At 32.1% G+C, this 18,360-nt stretch overlaps 3 protein-coding genes across 3 annotated transcripts; 2 read left to right on the top strand and 1 right to left on the bottom strand.

Moving 5' to 3' along the window:
* Positions 1–3,252: 3,252 nt before the first annotated feature.
* PGO_102480 (hypothetical protein, conserved) lies at positions 3,253–11,000 on the top strand (the record flags this gene model as incomplete). Its single annotated transcript, XM_028688278.1, has 2 exons — positions 3,253–7,051; positions 7,387–11,000. The coding sequence occupies 2 exons, from the start codon at positions 3,253–3,255 to the stop codon at positions 10,998–11,000; spliced, it is 7,413 nt and encodes a 2,470-aa protein (XP_028544079.1).
* Positions 11,001–11,529: 529 nt separating this feature from the next.
* Positions 11,530–13,351, bottom strand: PGO_102470 (histone deacetylase; the record flags this gene model as incomplete). Its single annotated transcript, XM_028688277.1, has 2 exons — positions 11,530–11,566; positions 11,721–13,351. The coding sequence occupies 2 exons, from the start codon at positions 13,349–13,351 to the stop codon at positions 11,530–11,532; spliced, it is 1,668 nt and encodes a 555-aa protein (XP_028544078.1).
* A 1,620-nt stretch (positions 13,352–14,971) lies between these two features.
* PGO_102460 (TBC domain containing protein) lies at positions 14,972–17,020 on the top strand (the record flags this gene model as incomplete). The annotated part of the gene is made up of 1 exon (XM_028688276.1): positions 14,972–17,020. The coding sequence occupies one exon, from the start codon at positions 14,972–14,974 to the stop codon at positions 17,018–17,020; it is 2,049 nt and encodes a 682-aa protein (XP_028544077.1).
* Between the last annotated feature and the right edge of the window lie 1,340 nt (positions 17,021–18,360).

Genomic DNA, 18,360 nt, shown 5'->3' with positions numbered 1-18,360 from the left:
AGAAAAAGAGACAAACACAGCACCCCTTTAGACGAACAATATATAAATAAAATGGTAGAAAATCAAATTCATGTTGCAGGCATGAAAAGTAGGGGCATATCAAAACATTTGGAATTTTCCAAAAGTGTAAACAATTATGAACAAAAGCAATGTCAATATTTGAGTTACAGGAATATTATACAGGGACATCATCATCAAAGGGGTAAATTGAACCTATCTGATAGAAAAGACATAAATGCGAAAAGTCTCAATAGAATATATGACAGGAAAAGTATAATAAACAATAGCAATACCCTTTCGGAGGAATGCACAAACAGAATAATTGGCATTAATAATCACCATCGGTCTTTGCGTAGTATATCTAGGAACCCACGGGACATGAACAAAACACATCCCTCAATAAATGGAAAAAAAATAAACCATTTTGAACATTTATATAGGAATAAAACTGGGAGAAAACTTAGAATGGGCATATCATCCGATATAACAACAAACGGTTCTATCGATTCAAGTGATTCGAACTGTTCTATTAGTGCCAATGTTACTTATGGTCTTAATCCGGAAAGAATCCTCTTATTTCAGAACTCTCATTTAATGCCCAATGCAGCACTTTCTATTTTCTCTTTGAAAGACCCACATAAAATTACTCAAACTAAAAGCTATATATCGTTAAAAAATGTGCACCATAAGGACCTTTTTGACTCATCAAATCGTTTCAGTAGCTCTAAGACTAGCAACACCACGTATGAATCTCTCAAAATTCATCCATCACACCCATCTCATCCATCACATCAATCTTATACATTGGACCCATCTCATCCTTCACGCCCACCTCGTCCATCTTCAGTAATAGAAGATGAATTTAACAAGCACAAAGATAAAGTTCCCTCAAGAGTGGAAAACAATAACCCTAATTTTAACTTAAGAAACAGAAATAAGAACGCACGTAAGAGTGTCAAACATATATATGCACACCTATCACATGAACTTGTTCACGAGAAGAGGCATACAAAATGTAATGAACATAACATGCTTCATATGCATGACCATGAGGAATGTCCCTTTAGTTCTGAAAAAATCAAGAGAGACTTCAAAACACCCACCAGTGACAGGAAGAAGGAACATCCACTTAATATAGATAACAACTTTGCAAGAATTGGAAATCACAAAGGAGAAATGTCCATTACCATTGACACGTCTTATGTAGGGGGGGACATTGATAATTCCTTCGAAACCATTGTATCCAACGCTGCAAATGATGCAATAGCTACTAACTTAGTTCTCGCATCAAATATGGCCAATATGGTGAATTCCTCAAATTGGAATAATAGTCTTTCAACTGGATGCCAAAAGAACAAGAATATACTTCACGTCACACGTGAAAAAGTAAGAAAGGGTCTAACGTTCGACGCAATGAGGAGAAAAAGTTTCGAAACCCTTCAAATAAGTGAACTCACGAATTTCAATTTAAAGGATTCAAAGAACGATTCACAGAATTTTTCTAATTGTTCTATTCAAGAAAAAGTTGAGAAAAATAAAAAGAACCCTCGGCAAAGCATAACCCAATCAAATGAATCATTAGAAAGAAATTTATTATTCAAAAAGAGAAAACTAAATGAGGATAATGATGTAAAGAATAAAAAAAGCGTTATTCCCCCTAATAGCACGATAGAACAGAAAAGAATGAATCTGAGAAGTGATGATACTCATATGAATTACCACAAATGTTGTTCTGAACAAAACAGAAACCATAATCCAATGTGTACTATTCATGCAGGGCAGGAAAAAAGGAATTCAATGCAATTCACAAGTAAGAGTAATGAAAAAAAAAACATATGTTATATTCCAAAATTGATAAAAGAAAATATTTTATATAGTGGGGAAAATAAGAAAGAAAATTACATTAACAGATTTTCAAAAAAAAAAAATTATTTTAACAATAAAAATGCAATGAATATTTGTTCAGGCAATTTTCAAAAGTGTGCCCCTCCTGTTTTGAAAAAAAACTTCGCGATAGCACCCACACTAATTAAAAATTTTAACAAAAAATTTAATGCCATTGGAAATAGTAAATACGAAGAAAAAAGCGGAAGGACCGATAGAATCCCCTTCCACAACAGTGCTGCATTAACTAAGGTCATGAAGCGCAAAGAAATTGGGATGAACAATACAATTACCCCCGAGAAAAATCAAAATGGCACTTATGACGAAAAATTCAACAAAGAAAAATCAACAAATGAACTGAGCCATATGCCCATAGAAGAAGGCCATAAAACCCTGAACCCTAAGCCCGGTAGTACCAATTCTAATGAGCCACAAATGAATGATAAAAATAATATAAGAAATAATGCCTCCAAAAAGGGCACATATATTGGTAGCACAACTTCTAATATACGCAGTATTAATACATATATGCCAGAAATCTGTCAAATGTCCATAGACGATGCTCCACCTAGGGGGAAAATATACGACGGTGTTATAAATGGATCTTTTCTCGAAGAAGAAAAAAGTGGAACACGTCGCGACAATCTAGAGTTAAGTGTGTTGTCAAATGAGAAGAAAGAAGAGAAAGACATATCACGAGGTGGCATAATGGAGGGTAATTCATGCATACATTACTATAGTCACAAGTGTTGTTTCTTTTTCTTTTTCATTCTTTGCATATGTTAAACATGACTTAGCTAGCCATTCAACTTTTTTTTTTTTTTTTTTTTTTTTTTATTTGCTTTGTGCATTTCACCTGACATAGCTAGCCATTCAACTTTTTTTTTTTTTTTTTTTTTTTTTTTATTTGCTTTGTGCATTTCACCTGACATAGCTAGCCATTCAACTTTTTTTTTTCCCCCTTGTACAGCCACCTTTGCATACGCATCCAATCAATGCAATGACACGTTTGCGGTAAACAGAACCACCCCTATTAAAAGAGCCACGGATAAAGAAGAAAATGTTGAGAAAGAAACGTTTATGAAAACATATCCAATACAGGAACACAACTGTAAAATGACAAAACAGTTGATGGAAACAAAAAGGGAAGGTGCATTTATTTCCAGGAACCAGAATGGTGGAACTTCAAATGAATTTAGTGGTAAACATGACATAACACACATGGGTGCTGCTGATAAAGTTTACAGTAATAGCAAGGCTAACTGTGTGAGTAGTGCAAATGAAATAACCATGCATGAGGAAGTACATAAGGAAAAGAATCAATCAGACCATGATATGTCACATGCATTATTAAGTAAGGAAGTTATCATGAGCTCATTAACAAATCTTGGAAGGACAGATAAAGAGATGAACGAAGAATGTATTACATCAAAGGGTACATTGCGTGAAGAGGAATATGCTCCATGTGCACAGAAAATTGACTACGCAAAGAATGTAGAAGAAGGTTTTAATAAATTCACAAAGAAAAATAACCAACCGGATGATACGAAAGAAGAAAATAAATGTTTTCCACCTCATAATGATTGCGACCAAGTGATAGACAGTATCGTGCAAATGGATTATAAAAAAAATCTTACCAGCTCTTGTGACAGGAAGAAAACAGATAATAAAGATAGACCTGGAAGTATAACACAGACAAATAATACAGATGAACATATGAACATAGCGCAGACAGTTCATAAAGACGCAATTGTGCATGAACATGGACGTGCAAGGGCAAACATTCTAATTAACAAGGAGAAAGTGCGCAATGAAAAGTGTAAAAAAGGTGATCTGTGTCAAGACAAAATTAGAAAGAATCCTTTTACAGGAATGAAGGGTAGGAGACAAATAGACACCACGTCAGTAGGTGTAAATGAGAAAAATGTGTCAAGTGCACAATTAAAAAAAAAAGATGGACAGGAAAGGGAAAACGAAAAAAAAGTCCTCAAATCGGACGAAGTGGACGCAAAAAAAATCCCCAAATCGGACAAAGTGGACGAAAAAAAAATTGAACATTTTGGGGAACCACAAAAAACACAGAACAGTGATTGTTGCGGAAAAAAGAAATCCCATGATGCACCCGAAGGCAAAAATTATTTTTCCCTTTCAGAAAAAAAAGGGAATGAAAATGAAAACGTTATGGAAGAGCTGAAGAGCATAAATGAAACAAACGAAAATTTATTTAAATTCTCTGATAATAATTCGTCTGCATGCATTCGTCGTAATATTGTAAAAAAAAAAAAAAACAATAATATTTCATCATTTCATCCTTGTAAAACAAATACAAATGAGGATGAAATAAAATGTAGCATTTTTACAAATTCCAACCAACAATGTGATAAAATAGAAGAAAAAAATTCACGTGGAAAATCTATACACAATTTGATTAATGACACTATAACACTTCGAGGAAAGAATTTTTCGAGACCAAAAAAAAAAGATCTTAAGGAGGAGTACCAAATCGATAAAAAAAATAAAAATATAAACGAAAAAAATATAGAAAAATATGCCATGCATGAGGAAGGCGTTGATGATATTGAAAATTATGCATATAAGCAAAGCAAAAATAATAACATTCACAAAAAAAATGAAACTACATTGTTAAATCCAAAATCTAATGATAAGAAAGAAAATTTACAAAAATCGGAAAAAAATACAATGGTAGAATCGTCGTCTTACAAAAAAAGAAAAATATTGGATGAATTTCCCACACAGAAGGTACTTGTTACAACCAGTGATTCTTCAAGTAGGGAAATCTGTAAGGAAAAGTGTTCTTCGTATGGAGGAAATTCCTTATTTGGAGACATTTGTCCGCCTCAAAATATGGATACCCAAAATCCGGAACAAATAATAAATACTTTTTCAACAGTTAAAAAAAAAAATCTGGAAGAAAAAAATAAACAAAACAGAAATTCGAGCAACATGGAAACAGACATGCTTGATATTCATGGACCATTGGTAAGAAGCACGTCTGGACGCATCTTGCCAAACAAAGAAGAAATAAAAAAATTCATTTTATCAGTTGAAAAATCGTGTAATGTAGAGGAAAAAAAAAAAAAAAAAAATGCACAAAAAAGGGAATACTTGGGAAATATTAAAAACAGGCAGGAAGAAGAAAAGGAACAAGGGGAAGGACAAGAAGTAGGGGAGGAAGAAGATGACGCTGATGCTGATGCTGAAAGAGCAGAAGAAGCAGTTAAAAGGAGTTCCTTTTTAATCTCCCTTTCATCAGATAGAAATTTAATGCAGGATAATAATCTAAAGGGGGAAACGGGTACAACATACAACTTACCTCTTTGCTACAATTCAAATATAATTTACCAAGACGATAAAAAGAATTACGACGAAAATGGAAATAATAATCAGCTACTAAATTTGAGTGGCGAAATTTCCTTTTCATTGAATAACAACGACTTATTTGAGAAGGGAGACCAGGTAGCAGTAAATGGATGCAAAGGATTTCATGGGCAGAATAAAATGAATTTTTTTGAAAAAGACCTCCTCCACTACAATAATAGACAAGAGGAGGAGATAAATAATCCAATAGTATCAGATGGAAGAACCAAAGACGTCTTAATCATGGGAGGGAACGAGGTTCAAAGTACACGAAACGTGGAAATACGTACAGAATCTCTTCTTTTGAACGACCCAAGATATGATGTAAGCCAAAGTTACAAGGATACACATATTTATAGCGAATTGGAAAAATATAAAAATAATTTCCAATCGAATCTATACAATTCTAAGGAAAATATAATGAAATTGTTGAATTCCAAAATTGAAGATTATCATAGAGGAGAGGAAAACGAAAAGGAAAAGTGTAAAACAGATGAAGATAATCTTGATATTATTGATAATATTGATGATCAAGCTAGCCAAGCTGACCAAGCTGACCAAGCTGACCAAGATGATGTGGTTGCTTCTCCTAATAATAAATTATGTGAATACAGAAATGAAGGAAATCAAAGTAATCACAAACATTATGAACGGAACTATTTTATCAATTTGGGTACAAACCACATTCATAGTGACATCTCCTCCCACTATGCTAATGAGTACCGCATTCTTGGATGTGCATCAAGTGATTACACAAATGCGAATAGAAGAAATAACCATTTGATAGACAACCCTCATGAAAGTATATTTTGTATTGAAGAAAACATAAAAAACAGATACATGGAATATGTCATTAGGAATAAATTAAATGTTGCAATAGATTCACCATTAGTTAATGATAACGAATTAGTAAAAAAAACATATGACAATCAAATTAATGGTCCTAAAATTTATGAACAGATAGATGTTTCATACCAGGGAAATAAAAAAAATCCAAAAGTATGCAACGGTTGCATTCGCGACATATATAATTGCAACATACAGTGTATAACGAGTAACCATACAGATAAAAAATCTTCATCATGTAATGACAGAGTAGCTCTTAACACTCATCCGCACAAACACGTGGAAAATATAGAGATAATTCCAACAATTAACGATAGTTCCATGTCTTATAGAAAAAAAGAAAATCTTCTTCAAAATGGTCAACTGTGTGATGAGCAAAATGGCTTACACAGCGTTGAACAGAATAATAATTTAGATGAATGTTTTATTAACAAAATGGAAGATAAACAAATCCATACATGTAGACATGATAGAAGTATGCTTGACTCAGAGATGAACACCGATAATCATGTCACTGTGACAGATATTCCTTCCACTTCTTTGCAAAGTCCTACTCGAAAGGGACTATTGCTTGGCAACAATAAAACATTCAAGGATCATGTAAATTCAGACACAAGACACATCTCAAAGAAGCAAAATTTGGACATTGCATTTATGAACACCACAATTTCTCAATTGCTAAAGGATTTAGAAGCCTCAAGGAATCAAGTTCAGATGATTCATACAAAAAACGCAGGGACTAACTTGGAGGAGAGTATAGACCCAATAGACAAGAACAATCACAAGGAATCATGTGTATCTGTTTTTACTGAAAAAAAGGGAGATGAAAAGAATTTGAAAAATGAAGATAAAAAAATTGGTGTAGAAAAAATGTGTCAAGGGAATGATCTAACCATTCCGGAAAATGGATTATCCGTATGTGCTTCTTTTCCACACTCTGATGGTAATTCAAAAAAAAAAAAAAAAAAAAAAAAAAAAAAACGATTGGCATTACATTGGTTATCGCTTTGGTCAACTTGTCTAATATATTTAAGCGAGAAATCCATAGCAAAGACAAAAAAAAAAAATAACACAGGATATGTGTTCCCATTTAGCAATAAGGGGTGTGTGAAAAGGGGACAGGAGAAAATATAAAATAGATTCTTACCCCCTCATTTGTCCATATGTGCACTTTTACTGATACGCGTAGACTATGTCATATTTGTAAAATTACCATTTTTATGCTAATTTTGATGTGATTTTTTTTTTTTTTTTTTTTTTTTTTTTTTTTGTTTTCAGATTCACAAGATAGAATAACAAACCGAAGCAGCAGTATTAGCACCACTGATGGAAGAACCGAAATGGCAAATCTCCCATCCCAGATTCGTGAGCAGAAGGTTGAATCAGAATTTCTCCTTTTAGACAATCAGCCTGATGTATTCCCGAATGGAAGTTTATTCGATTTTATTAGTCATGATATATCAAATGAAAGCATTTTAGGAATGAATGAAAAAATGGATTCTGATAAGTTGGATAATATTATAGAAGAGGATAAATCAACTCATATGTGTAATGTGCAAGTTTTTGTTACACAGAATGATAGCACAAAGGATGATAATCAAAAAGATTCAGTATCCTCCATCCAACAAATGAATGAAGCAATAACAAGTGTCCCGGAAGATAAGCGACAAAATGGTGAGTATGAGAACGGGGATTACAATCAAAGAGAAGAAATAATTTTAGAAAATGAAAAAGGAGATAAGAGGGATAACTCAAATTTTTCTGCAAATTATTTAACAGGAAGAGGAAAGAACCCCACAGGAAGGGTAAAAGGAGGAACTGCATTTTCAGAATTTAGCAAATTTACCTCAATTGGTCAAAAGGTTGTAAAAGAAAACAATACCAAAGGATATGTTCTGAACTGGCCTGGAGCGCATGGAGAATATTGTGAAATATTATCTGTACATGAAGCGTTAGATGAAAGCAGAAGTAGATGTGGTGATGATGATAATGGTGGTGATGATGATAATGGTGGTGATGATGATAATGGTGGTGATGATGATAATGGTGGTGATGATGATAATGGTGGTGATGATGATAATGGTGGTGATGATGATAATGGTGGGGATAATGTCATTGGTGTTGGAGGGGGAGATTACATATGTAGTACTACATCTTCAACAAGCAGAAGTAACAAATGCAGCCAAAACCGTGTGATGGAAGGGCACCAGAAGGATGATACTTCAACTAATAGGAGTAAAAGTGAAGAGACAAAAGGGAATGAATCTTTTACTGCACCTGCTCTAAGTGCTAAGCTCGGGTCGGGAGGAGAGGTAAGAAAAAGTAAACAAAGGTCTTCAAATGCTGAAGATATTAGACAGGATAATAAACTAGATGACGAGGAATTAAGTTGTAACTGGATATTAGAAGATGCCACACTAGAGAAGGAGGAGAAATGGGAAGAAAATGATAACAAAGATAATCCAATGAAAGATGAAAAAATAACAATAGTAATTGTAAAAAATGAGAAAGACAAGAATAGAAAAGGAAATGCTATTACAAAAAATGACATATCAATTAAAGAAAAAGATGAAAATGATAGATTGTCTGTTTATGCAAATCATCGTGTAGAGGCAGAAAAACTTAATAGGGATATACCATATATTACTAATATATATAAAGAAATGCACAGATCTCCAGTTATGCCATTACGAATTGAAGCTTTTCATTCTTTAGAAGATCAAAGATTAATGTATGGAAGACCAGAATGGCAAAAATTTTTATGCCCATTGTGTGATAAAATGTATTATCCACCAAATAGCTACATAAAAAATTACAAACATTATCTAAATGAGCATTGGAAAAATAGAAAAATTTTAGGTGGATATATTATATTCCCATGCAAATTAATTCATAACGGTGTTGAAGGAGAAGAAACAAACAATGAGTATTCAAGAATTAGCAAAAAAATGCAAAAAAAAAAAAAAAAGAAAAAAAAACTTTTTATAGATCCACATTATCACTGTCCCATATGCATAAATATTCACTTTCCTGAATATACTTTACTAACTGAACACTGCATCAAATTACATAAATCTTCCGCTGCAGATCCAAAAAGAACACTTCCATCAGATGTTGTTCATACGCCTTTTACAAATAGCAATGATTACTATTGTGCATTGAAGAAATTCGGGTCAGAACAAAATATTAACATAATATCGGAAAATAAATGTCACATAGATGCAGATTCAGCAGGCAACATCAATGGAGATTCTACATGTCACAGATCCCCTTTGCACCTTCCCGTGAGTGCTACCGAATCTGTGGGATTGCAAAAAAGCAGCAATCATAATAATGAAAAGAATAAAAAGGCAAAGCATAGAAGAACGAGTAAGGTAATATTTTGTGATGAAATTCAGGTGAGGGAGTACGACATTGAGTTGTCAAGAATTGAGAAATTTGGCGCTAGTATTGGTCCTGTATTTACGGAGGAAAAGGAGGAAGAACCCGCAGAAGTGGCAAGAAATGAACCCGCAGAAGTAGTACTTGATGAAGCTGAGAAGAACAGCAAAAATGGCATGTTAAGTGAAAGCAAAATGATAACAAGAATTGCATCGCGTTTAGAGGAAAATACAAATAATAAAGTCACGACCAGTAAGGAGAAAGTTCCATCAGGTAATGAAAAAACACAGAATCAAATCAAAGAAAAATGCTTTTGGAATAAAGGGTATACAAATGAAATTCTTCCTATGAAAGAAGATGAATGCCTGGAAAATGGCATCACACATATACACTTAGTAGAAGGACATCATCATGGTAATGACAGTAAGGAAGACATTATTTTGATTGCAGAAATGGAAAAGCAAAAGGAAGACGATTTAAAGAGACTACTAATAAATAATGTGGAATGGAAAATATCCGAAAGAAGAAAAAACAAAAAACAGGAAGAAGAAGAAGAAGAAGAAGAAGAAGAGGAAGAACAAAAAGGTAAATATTCCTTAAGTCAGAATAATATAAATGGAGATTATAGTAAAGGCATTATTCCCCCCGATCTAGACCATGTAATATTATCAAATGATAAAGGAGCAGAAAAAAGTAGTGATAACTCGAATACATGTACAGAAAAAAATATCGAATATAAGAACTGGGCCCATGATCATATACATGAAGAAAATATCGTACCATCGTTTAGAAATTATGGAGAGGAACTGAGAAATGATGAAAAGGTAGTAGTACAAATTCATAGCCAAATGGAGGGAACTCCAAGTAATCATGTTGAATTTGCAAATATGAAAAATCAAGACGAATTAAGTAAACATTCTGAAGCAGAATTTTATCTAGTATCAACAAATCATGAACGCAAGAACATAAATGAAAATATTAAAATAGATAACCCATCTCGAATTGATAGTCTGAATGAACTTTTATCGTCCTTATTTAGTATTGATAACACTCCCACCGAGAAGAATGAGCAGCAATCAGTTCCATTTCCTTGTCTCCTATACGAAGAAAGCCTTCAAATTAAGGAACAGCCACTTAATGAAATATTGCTTGAAAACAGAATCGAAAATAGCAAAGAAAATATATTCATTCCTATGAATAAAAAAAATGGTAAGCGTGTGATAAATGAAACGGAAAATATTCACAAACGAATCATATCAAAATATAAGAGGAAAATAAAAATATGTGCAATAAAAGACCAAAAAAAAGAATCCACGTCTTTTTTCGATCTGAAAAAGTATGAAAATGTGTATATCCCACCGAAAAATTTGACTTTAAATATGAGCCCTGAAAAGGGAACACATATTTTGAAGAAAGTAATCAGACATAAGAAAAAGGAAAAAATACCATCTCTCCAGTTCAGTTGTAGGCAGAGTGCCAGGATAAAGAACAGAAACAAATTGGCACAGTAGGGGGTGGGGGTGGGGGTGCATCTCTTGTTTGCATGTCTGTCCATGTGTGTCTGTGGACGTATGTCTGCCGATTTGTGTCTGTCGATGTATGTCTTCCCATGTGCTAGTGTTCTTCCCCATCTTGAAGGATTATCGTGTTTCATATAGTTAGTAGCCGTTTGTCCCTCTTTTTTTTTTTTTTTTTTATTCGTACCTAATGGTATTATACATTTCCATAATACTATATCATGAGTTTTATTTCATCCTTATTTTTCTTTTTGTAATGACAAGCGACATTGTTTTATGTTTTAAACATGTTCGCATTATGAGCTAGCCATTATATTTATATTTTTTTTTTTTTTTTTTTTTTTTTTTTTTTTTTTGTGTCATACACTTTTTTCCTTATTTTTTCACGAGTTGTTAATTCAAATACATCTCACATCATAATATGTGTGTGCTGAAAGGGTTTTTCTTTTTTTTAAAAAAAAAAAAAATTACAATGTAGAATGGAAAATAGTAGGAACGGGGGGGGGGCTCATCCTTTTCTTGTTCATTTTTTGCGGGAAATCCAAGATTCTTTTGCAGCCCTGTAAAAAAATAAAAAATATAATATAACAATAGGAGTAGCAGTAGTACCAGCATCAGCAGTAGCAATGATAAGAACAACTTTGCAGGCACGTGTTAAGGTACTCACACATGAAGTACATGGAATGGTGGAATCTCAGTTGGAACTGTCCTTACCTAAAAGTTAAAAGATGCTTACTTGCTAGAGTCCTTTCACACTCATTGTACCCACCTGAAAGAACCGTTACAACGGGAATTTTCTTCTGAATGGTCATCTCGTATGTCATATGGTCCCTTTTGTATATTCCATTGTCAGATATTGAAAGCAAGCCAAGGTTATCATCCTCGCTGATATCAACACCAGACAGGTAAAAAATAATACAGTTTTGTTCACTTTGTATATTGTCCAAAACATTTTTATATGCTTCTAAATAAGCATCATCCTTTATAAAGGAATCAAATTCGACATCTACTGTTGAATTTTCTTTTACTGGAGGGAAGTTCTCTTTACAGTGCAAACTGATCGTTTTCACATTGGTATAATTTCGAAATATTTCAGCTGTTCCATCACCTTGATGGACATCAACATCCAGAATAATTGCCTTATCAATGAGTCCATTTGACAATAAAAAATGAACTGCTATGGCAACATCATTAAAAATGCAAAATCCGTTTCCTCCACTTTTTTTCGAATGATGATTTCCCCCTCCTATGTGCATGCACATAAAATATTTTAGCGCCAATAAGGAGCTTAAAATAGTGCCATTAATTTCGATTAGAAACCTACACAACAAATCTGGACATAGGGCTAACTCAAATTTTTCGATTTGTTCATTATTTACTACTATTGCTAGCATTTCACTAATAAACTTTTCATCATGCACTTTAAACAAAGGAATAATCATATCGTTGATGTCACAAGTTGGGATAAAGTAATCCGAATTGTAAATCCCTTTCTCATTCAGTTGAGTAAATATATTTTCATATTTTTTTATTTTAAATCGATGGTGTTTATCCTTCATAGACACACTTGAATATATGGGGTGAAATACATACGGAGGATTTTGGGAAAGGATGGAATATTTCTTCTGTCTTGTTTGCAGATTGCCTAATTTTTCCTTACGCAAAAGGGCTAATTGCGACATTTTATTTACTTCATTCTGTATACGTTCAAAATTTACAAGGATGTCATGATTTTTCACAAATGTTTTTTCAGACAAATTTGTGCGATTTTTGTCACACTCATGTACGAATTTATCAATGAGCAATTCGATTTTTTTTTTAGGCAATTCGGTTTTATTTTTAGGAAATCCGATTTTATTTTTAGACAATCCGGTTTTATTTTTAGGCAATTCGGTTTTATTTTTAGGCAATCCGGTTTTATTTTTAGGCAATCCGGTTTTATTTTTAGGCAATCCGGTTTTATTTTTAGACAATTCGGTTTTATTTTTAGACAATTCGGTTTTATTTTTAGACAATTCGGTTTTATTTTTAGACAATTCGGTTTTATTTTTGTAAAATTCCATTTTATGTACATAATTTTTTTTTATCACACAGTTTTTCCCCTTTTGCATCCCAAGGTATGACAATGCACACACAGGTGTTCCCCTCCCTTTGATCATTTTTTCGTATCCCTTTTTCCACATACATCTTGAGTAGCGTAGAGGGTCTAACACTATGGGTGAATTGTTTTCATGTAGGAAATGTTTACATTTATATAGTGTACGAATGAGAATTGGAATGAATAGAAGGAAATTAACGATTGCATGTACCATAGTAGTAAGAGTGCTATATTTCGAGTCACACATAACAACGTGTCCTTATATACTAAAAGTTGAAGAAAAAAAAAAAAAAAAAAATTTTTTTCTCATTTAATTTCATCATTTTTTAGTACCCTTCAAGTCAGTAAATTAATACCCGTTCGATAGATCAAACCCCAAATGGGGACAAAATCACGTGGGGGTGGATGAGTAAAATATATTTTCGAATGATTTTGAAACCAATGAAACATGAAGAAGATTTATTCAAAGTGATATGAGAAGGTAAATATAATAGTACAGCATTTTCTTGTGCTTCAAAATTGTAGGGGCTGGTATATATGCGTCACATTCCCTGTTATACTCCCAACGGAACATACTTAATTGATTCAAAAATGGCAAAATGATTATTTTAAATGTTGTAAAAAAATTAAGCAAAACAGAGAAAAATTAGGTAAAATAAAATTAAGTAAAATAACATAACATTTTTTTTTTTTTTTTTTTTTTACAGTTTCACTTTTGGAAGACAACTTGAAGGAGAGAAAATAATTACAGTGAGGAATTCACATAAATATTTTTCTTGTGTGTGTAGTGGATGATTGCTTCATTTTTCTGAAGTTTTGATTTTTCTATCTTTTTTACAAATGTATTTTAATCATACATAAGGAATGTCTCATCTTTTGATCTTTCTTTTTGTATATATTCATTTAAGGAGTGATTTTTGTATAATATCGTAGAAAAGAAGGAAAAAAAAAAAAAAAAAAAAAAAGGGATAAAATTTTTCGTCTAGTGTGTCGTTTTTTTTCATTTCATTTTATTTCATTCTATTTTATTTCATTCTATTTTATTTCATTCTATTTTATTTCATTCTATTTTATTTCATTCTATTTTATTTCATTCTTTCTTTTTTGTTCTTGTTCCCAAATTGGACATTTACTATTCGTACAATTTTTGTGTATTACCAAAGGTGTAGAAGAAGAAAAAGGTTGAAATGAAAGAAAAAAAAAAGGTGGTTTCACACTGATCCAAGGATAAGAGGGATAAACGGGAAAATAGAACACGCAAGAAAGGATTTTTTAATATATTTCATGTTTCTCTCTACCTTTTGGTGGATGGGGTGGGGATAATGCCAAATGTGTATATGACCGTTTATGTTTTTCCTTTTCCTTTATAAAAATTTCGATAGATATAAGTATTTATTTTTACCATTTTTCTTACCTTTTTTTTATTCTGCGTTATCAGATTGTTCCTTTTGTACACGATTGAGTCATTTTTTCATATGCGATTTTTTTTTTTCTCTCCTTTACCAAATTTAACATAAACACCGACGTTTTTTTTTTTTTCCGAATTCGTACATGTACGAATCTCCATTTTCAAAATAGCTTCCCAGTGGCCAATTTGGAGGAAAAAAAAAAAAAATATATTCTCAGTAGTTTCCATGGTTTAATTAAAAATAATCATTATGTACACTAAGAACACATATATATATATGTATATATATATAAATATATATTATACAATTATCGTTGTGTGCACCCCAAAATGAATCAGCACGAAAAGAAAATATCAGCGCTCAGTTTAAGCCAAAAAAAATAAAATAAAAAAAAAAAAAAAAAAGGCAACTACGGTACATTTCTGCTTTTTTCTGTTCCCTTCTTCTGCTTCCACGAAATGAATAATAATGAAAAGAAAAAAAAATTTATATTACACGGTATAAAAGGTATTTCACAAAATCAATGGGGAGAAGATAGAAAAAATATAATTCTTCGAGGAATAATGCCAACTCATAATTTGCACAATAGAAATAATCGCCATCACTCAAATGAAGAGGGTGAATTTTTTAATCTTAAGAGAGACGCAGAGAGAGATACGATTGGGATAGTTACACAAGATGAATTTGTAAAAGAGTTAGAAGAGGATTGTGCAAATCAGGGAAAAGAAATAAATGGGTGGATGGGACAAACTAGAAACGGAATGATAACTCGTAAAGATTATAACAATGATGATCATCTTCCTGCTTATCCGCATGATGGTGCCCATGCTGGTGCTCATGCTAGTGCTCATGCTTATCCTCATGGTGATGAAAATGTTCCCACAGGAGAACACACACCCGATAAGACCGAAATGGAAAAATATTCAACATACTGTGAAGACGGGTATTTAAGAAGTTTGCTGAAAAATGCCGTGGTTAACAACCCTAGTTTGAAAGCGTGCATAGGGACCAAGGTAATTTCTTTTTTAAATGAAAAGGAAAGGCACAACTGTTCTATGACATGTAAACTACTGTTTTTTGAAATATATTCCTTAAGTAATTTAAAAAATATATATAAGAATAAATTTATTCGAAGTGAAAAAAGGAGCATGATCTGGAAGATGATTCTACTTGCAGAAAATACCTACATGAGTGATAGTTTATTTTATGAATTAAAAAAAAGAAATAGTACTTACGAAAAAATAATTGAAAAGGATGTACCAAGAACATTTCCAAATCGTTTTTTTTTGCAAAATGGATGTGAAAATAGAAAAATGCAGGAAGAATTATTTGAAGTACTAAAAATATGCTCGCTCTATTTTAAAAATGTAGGCTATTGTCAAGGTATGAATTACGTTGCTGCTATATTTTTCTTAGTTTTTAAAAATAAGTTAGACACAATCAGATGTTTTATAGCATTGTTAAAAAATTTTAATTTAAAAGGAATATACATATATAACTTTCCTCAATTAAAAAAAATTATTTATCAATTGAATATATTAATAAAAGCATATATTCCGAAATTATTTTCCTATTTCAAAAAAAAAAAAATTAAAATCGATTTCTTTTGCATAAATTGGTTCATGACATTATTTTCACAAGATTTAACTTTTGAACACACACAGAAATTGTGGGATATTTTTTTTCTATTTGGCTTAAAAATTTTAATTAAATTAAGTTTGATTTTTTTACATCATTTTCAAAAAAAAATACTCACCTTGTCATACGATCAAGCTTTAACATTTCTCAAATCTATGACAAAATCTTCCTTTACCAATTATCTTTTTGAAGAAAATAATTTTTTTACATATTTGAAAAAATTTAAAGTTACTAACAGGATACTAAGACAAATTATTCTACTTAAAAAAAGTCGTAACAATTTTGAAATTCTTGTAAAAAAAGACACCCTTCATGGGAACCACATCAGATGTTCCCTTGTTTTGCGTGAAGAAAATGGTAGAAGGGTGTATTCTTCACATCGACCAGAATCAATTGACCAGCAGAATGATCCACAGATAAACAATCTGATGCGTCGTTTCATTGGAATGCTTACCGATGGTTTCGACAGAAGAAGAAATGCTAGGATTCACAAAATGGATATTTACACTCAGAATGATGCTCAGAATGGCACTCAGGCATCCACTCAACGTGGAAGACGCTCTATGAACTGTTCTAACTTCTTCTTCAATCCTAGCTACTCTAATGCTGTTACTATGGAAAGTCAATGCCTCTCTCTCGACATAAACAGAACCATGTTATGTGGGATAACCGATCGAAGCAAGTATAATCCTGGAGAGTGTATCATTAATGATGGAAAAACAAACGAGAGAGATAATATTTTACGTGGTACTGAAAGTACAAGGCAAGATGTTTATACTGATCCTAATGATGACGCAGAGGAAGACTTGGATATGCATGCAAATAAGAATATTTACTACGCCTTCAATCTTACAAAAGCATTCAAATGAATAGCGTACCATGCCGAGAAGGGGTGTGGGAGACACTTTTGAGATGGTAAGATACACTCACGTCTATTCCTGGAAGCACACCTTCGCCACGTGTTCATTTTCTTATGGTAGAATCGAAGGGGCCATTCTGGTAGTTTACTCTCACATATATATGTTTTTTCTTCTTCCATATTAGCACGCTCTTTATGTGTGTTTGTATACCAGGGTGATGGAGGTGGCGTATACAAATATTCATGTTAAATGTTTGCATGTGTACGCTTGTTTGTGTGTCTGTGTCTGTGTCTGTTTTTTTTTTTTTTTTTTTTTTTTTTTTTTCAGCTATTTTCATAGCAAATATATACACACGTACTTCGTACGTTGTTATTTTGTTTCTCTCACGTGACACCACATGGTAACACTCCTACATGATGGACTTTGCATATGTGTATATTATAAGACGCTCATTCTTTGTATGTATTTCCCGCAATTTTTTCTTTTTTTTTATAATATCTAACATATTTTTAATACCTTTTTGATATATTCTTAAAATAAATTTTATTAAATTTTACCAAAGTTGTCCATAAATTTTATTAAATTTTACCAACGTTCTCCATAAATTTTATTAAATTTTACCAAAGTTCTCCATAAATTTTATTAAATTTTACCAAAGTTCTCCATAAATTTTATTAAATTGCACTTAATTTTTTACGTAAAATTTGGACGACTATTTTAATTATTCCCTCTCTCCCACACTGGAGCATACCATTTTATTCTCTCGTACACATACCTCTTTACGAGTAGTATAAAAATAAATTCGTGATTTTTAAGTACCCTCTCGTGCGAAACAAATTTGGCATTGTGCAACACGTAGAAATTTTGCTAGGTTTTTTTTTTTTTTTTTTTTTTTTTCACCTTATTTGTTGCGAACCTGTTCTAGTTATACATTTTTGATGCATTAACTATTTTATTTTGTTACATATTGAGTACTTCTTTAATGGTATTTATTTTTTTTATTTTTTTTTTTTTCTATGCTGCACTGATCACATACAAAGCGAGTGTCCTTGCAAGAGAACTAGCTAAATATGATTATCACTTTTCAGGTTGAATCAAGAAAAAAAAAAAAAAAATAAATAAATAAAGTAAAAAAATAGGGAAAAAAAAAAAAAAAAAAAGGAGCCCCTCAAAAAGTGGGCAAATGACTTTTGAAACATTTGCCATTAAAATTTTCATCAGTACAATGGAGTAGTAAAACGCATTTATCATCACTGCAACGTGTAAGCCTTAAGCTCATATTAATTTACTCATTACTGATTGCTTAATTGGAAGACAATTTTATCAGCTGAACGGAAAAGTGAAAACAA

Source organism: Plasmodium gonderi, assembly GCF_002157705.1.
Source record: "Plasmodium gonderi DNA, contig: Chr10, whole genome shotgun sequence".
In the NCBI taxonomy this organism is placed as follows: Eukaryota; Apicomplexa; class Aconoidasida; order Haemosporida; family Plasmodiidae; genus Plasmodium; species Plasmodium gonderi.
The sequence above is the reverse complement of the archived record's forward strand: the minus strand, read 5'-3'. Positions and strand labels throughout refer to the sequence as shown.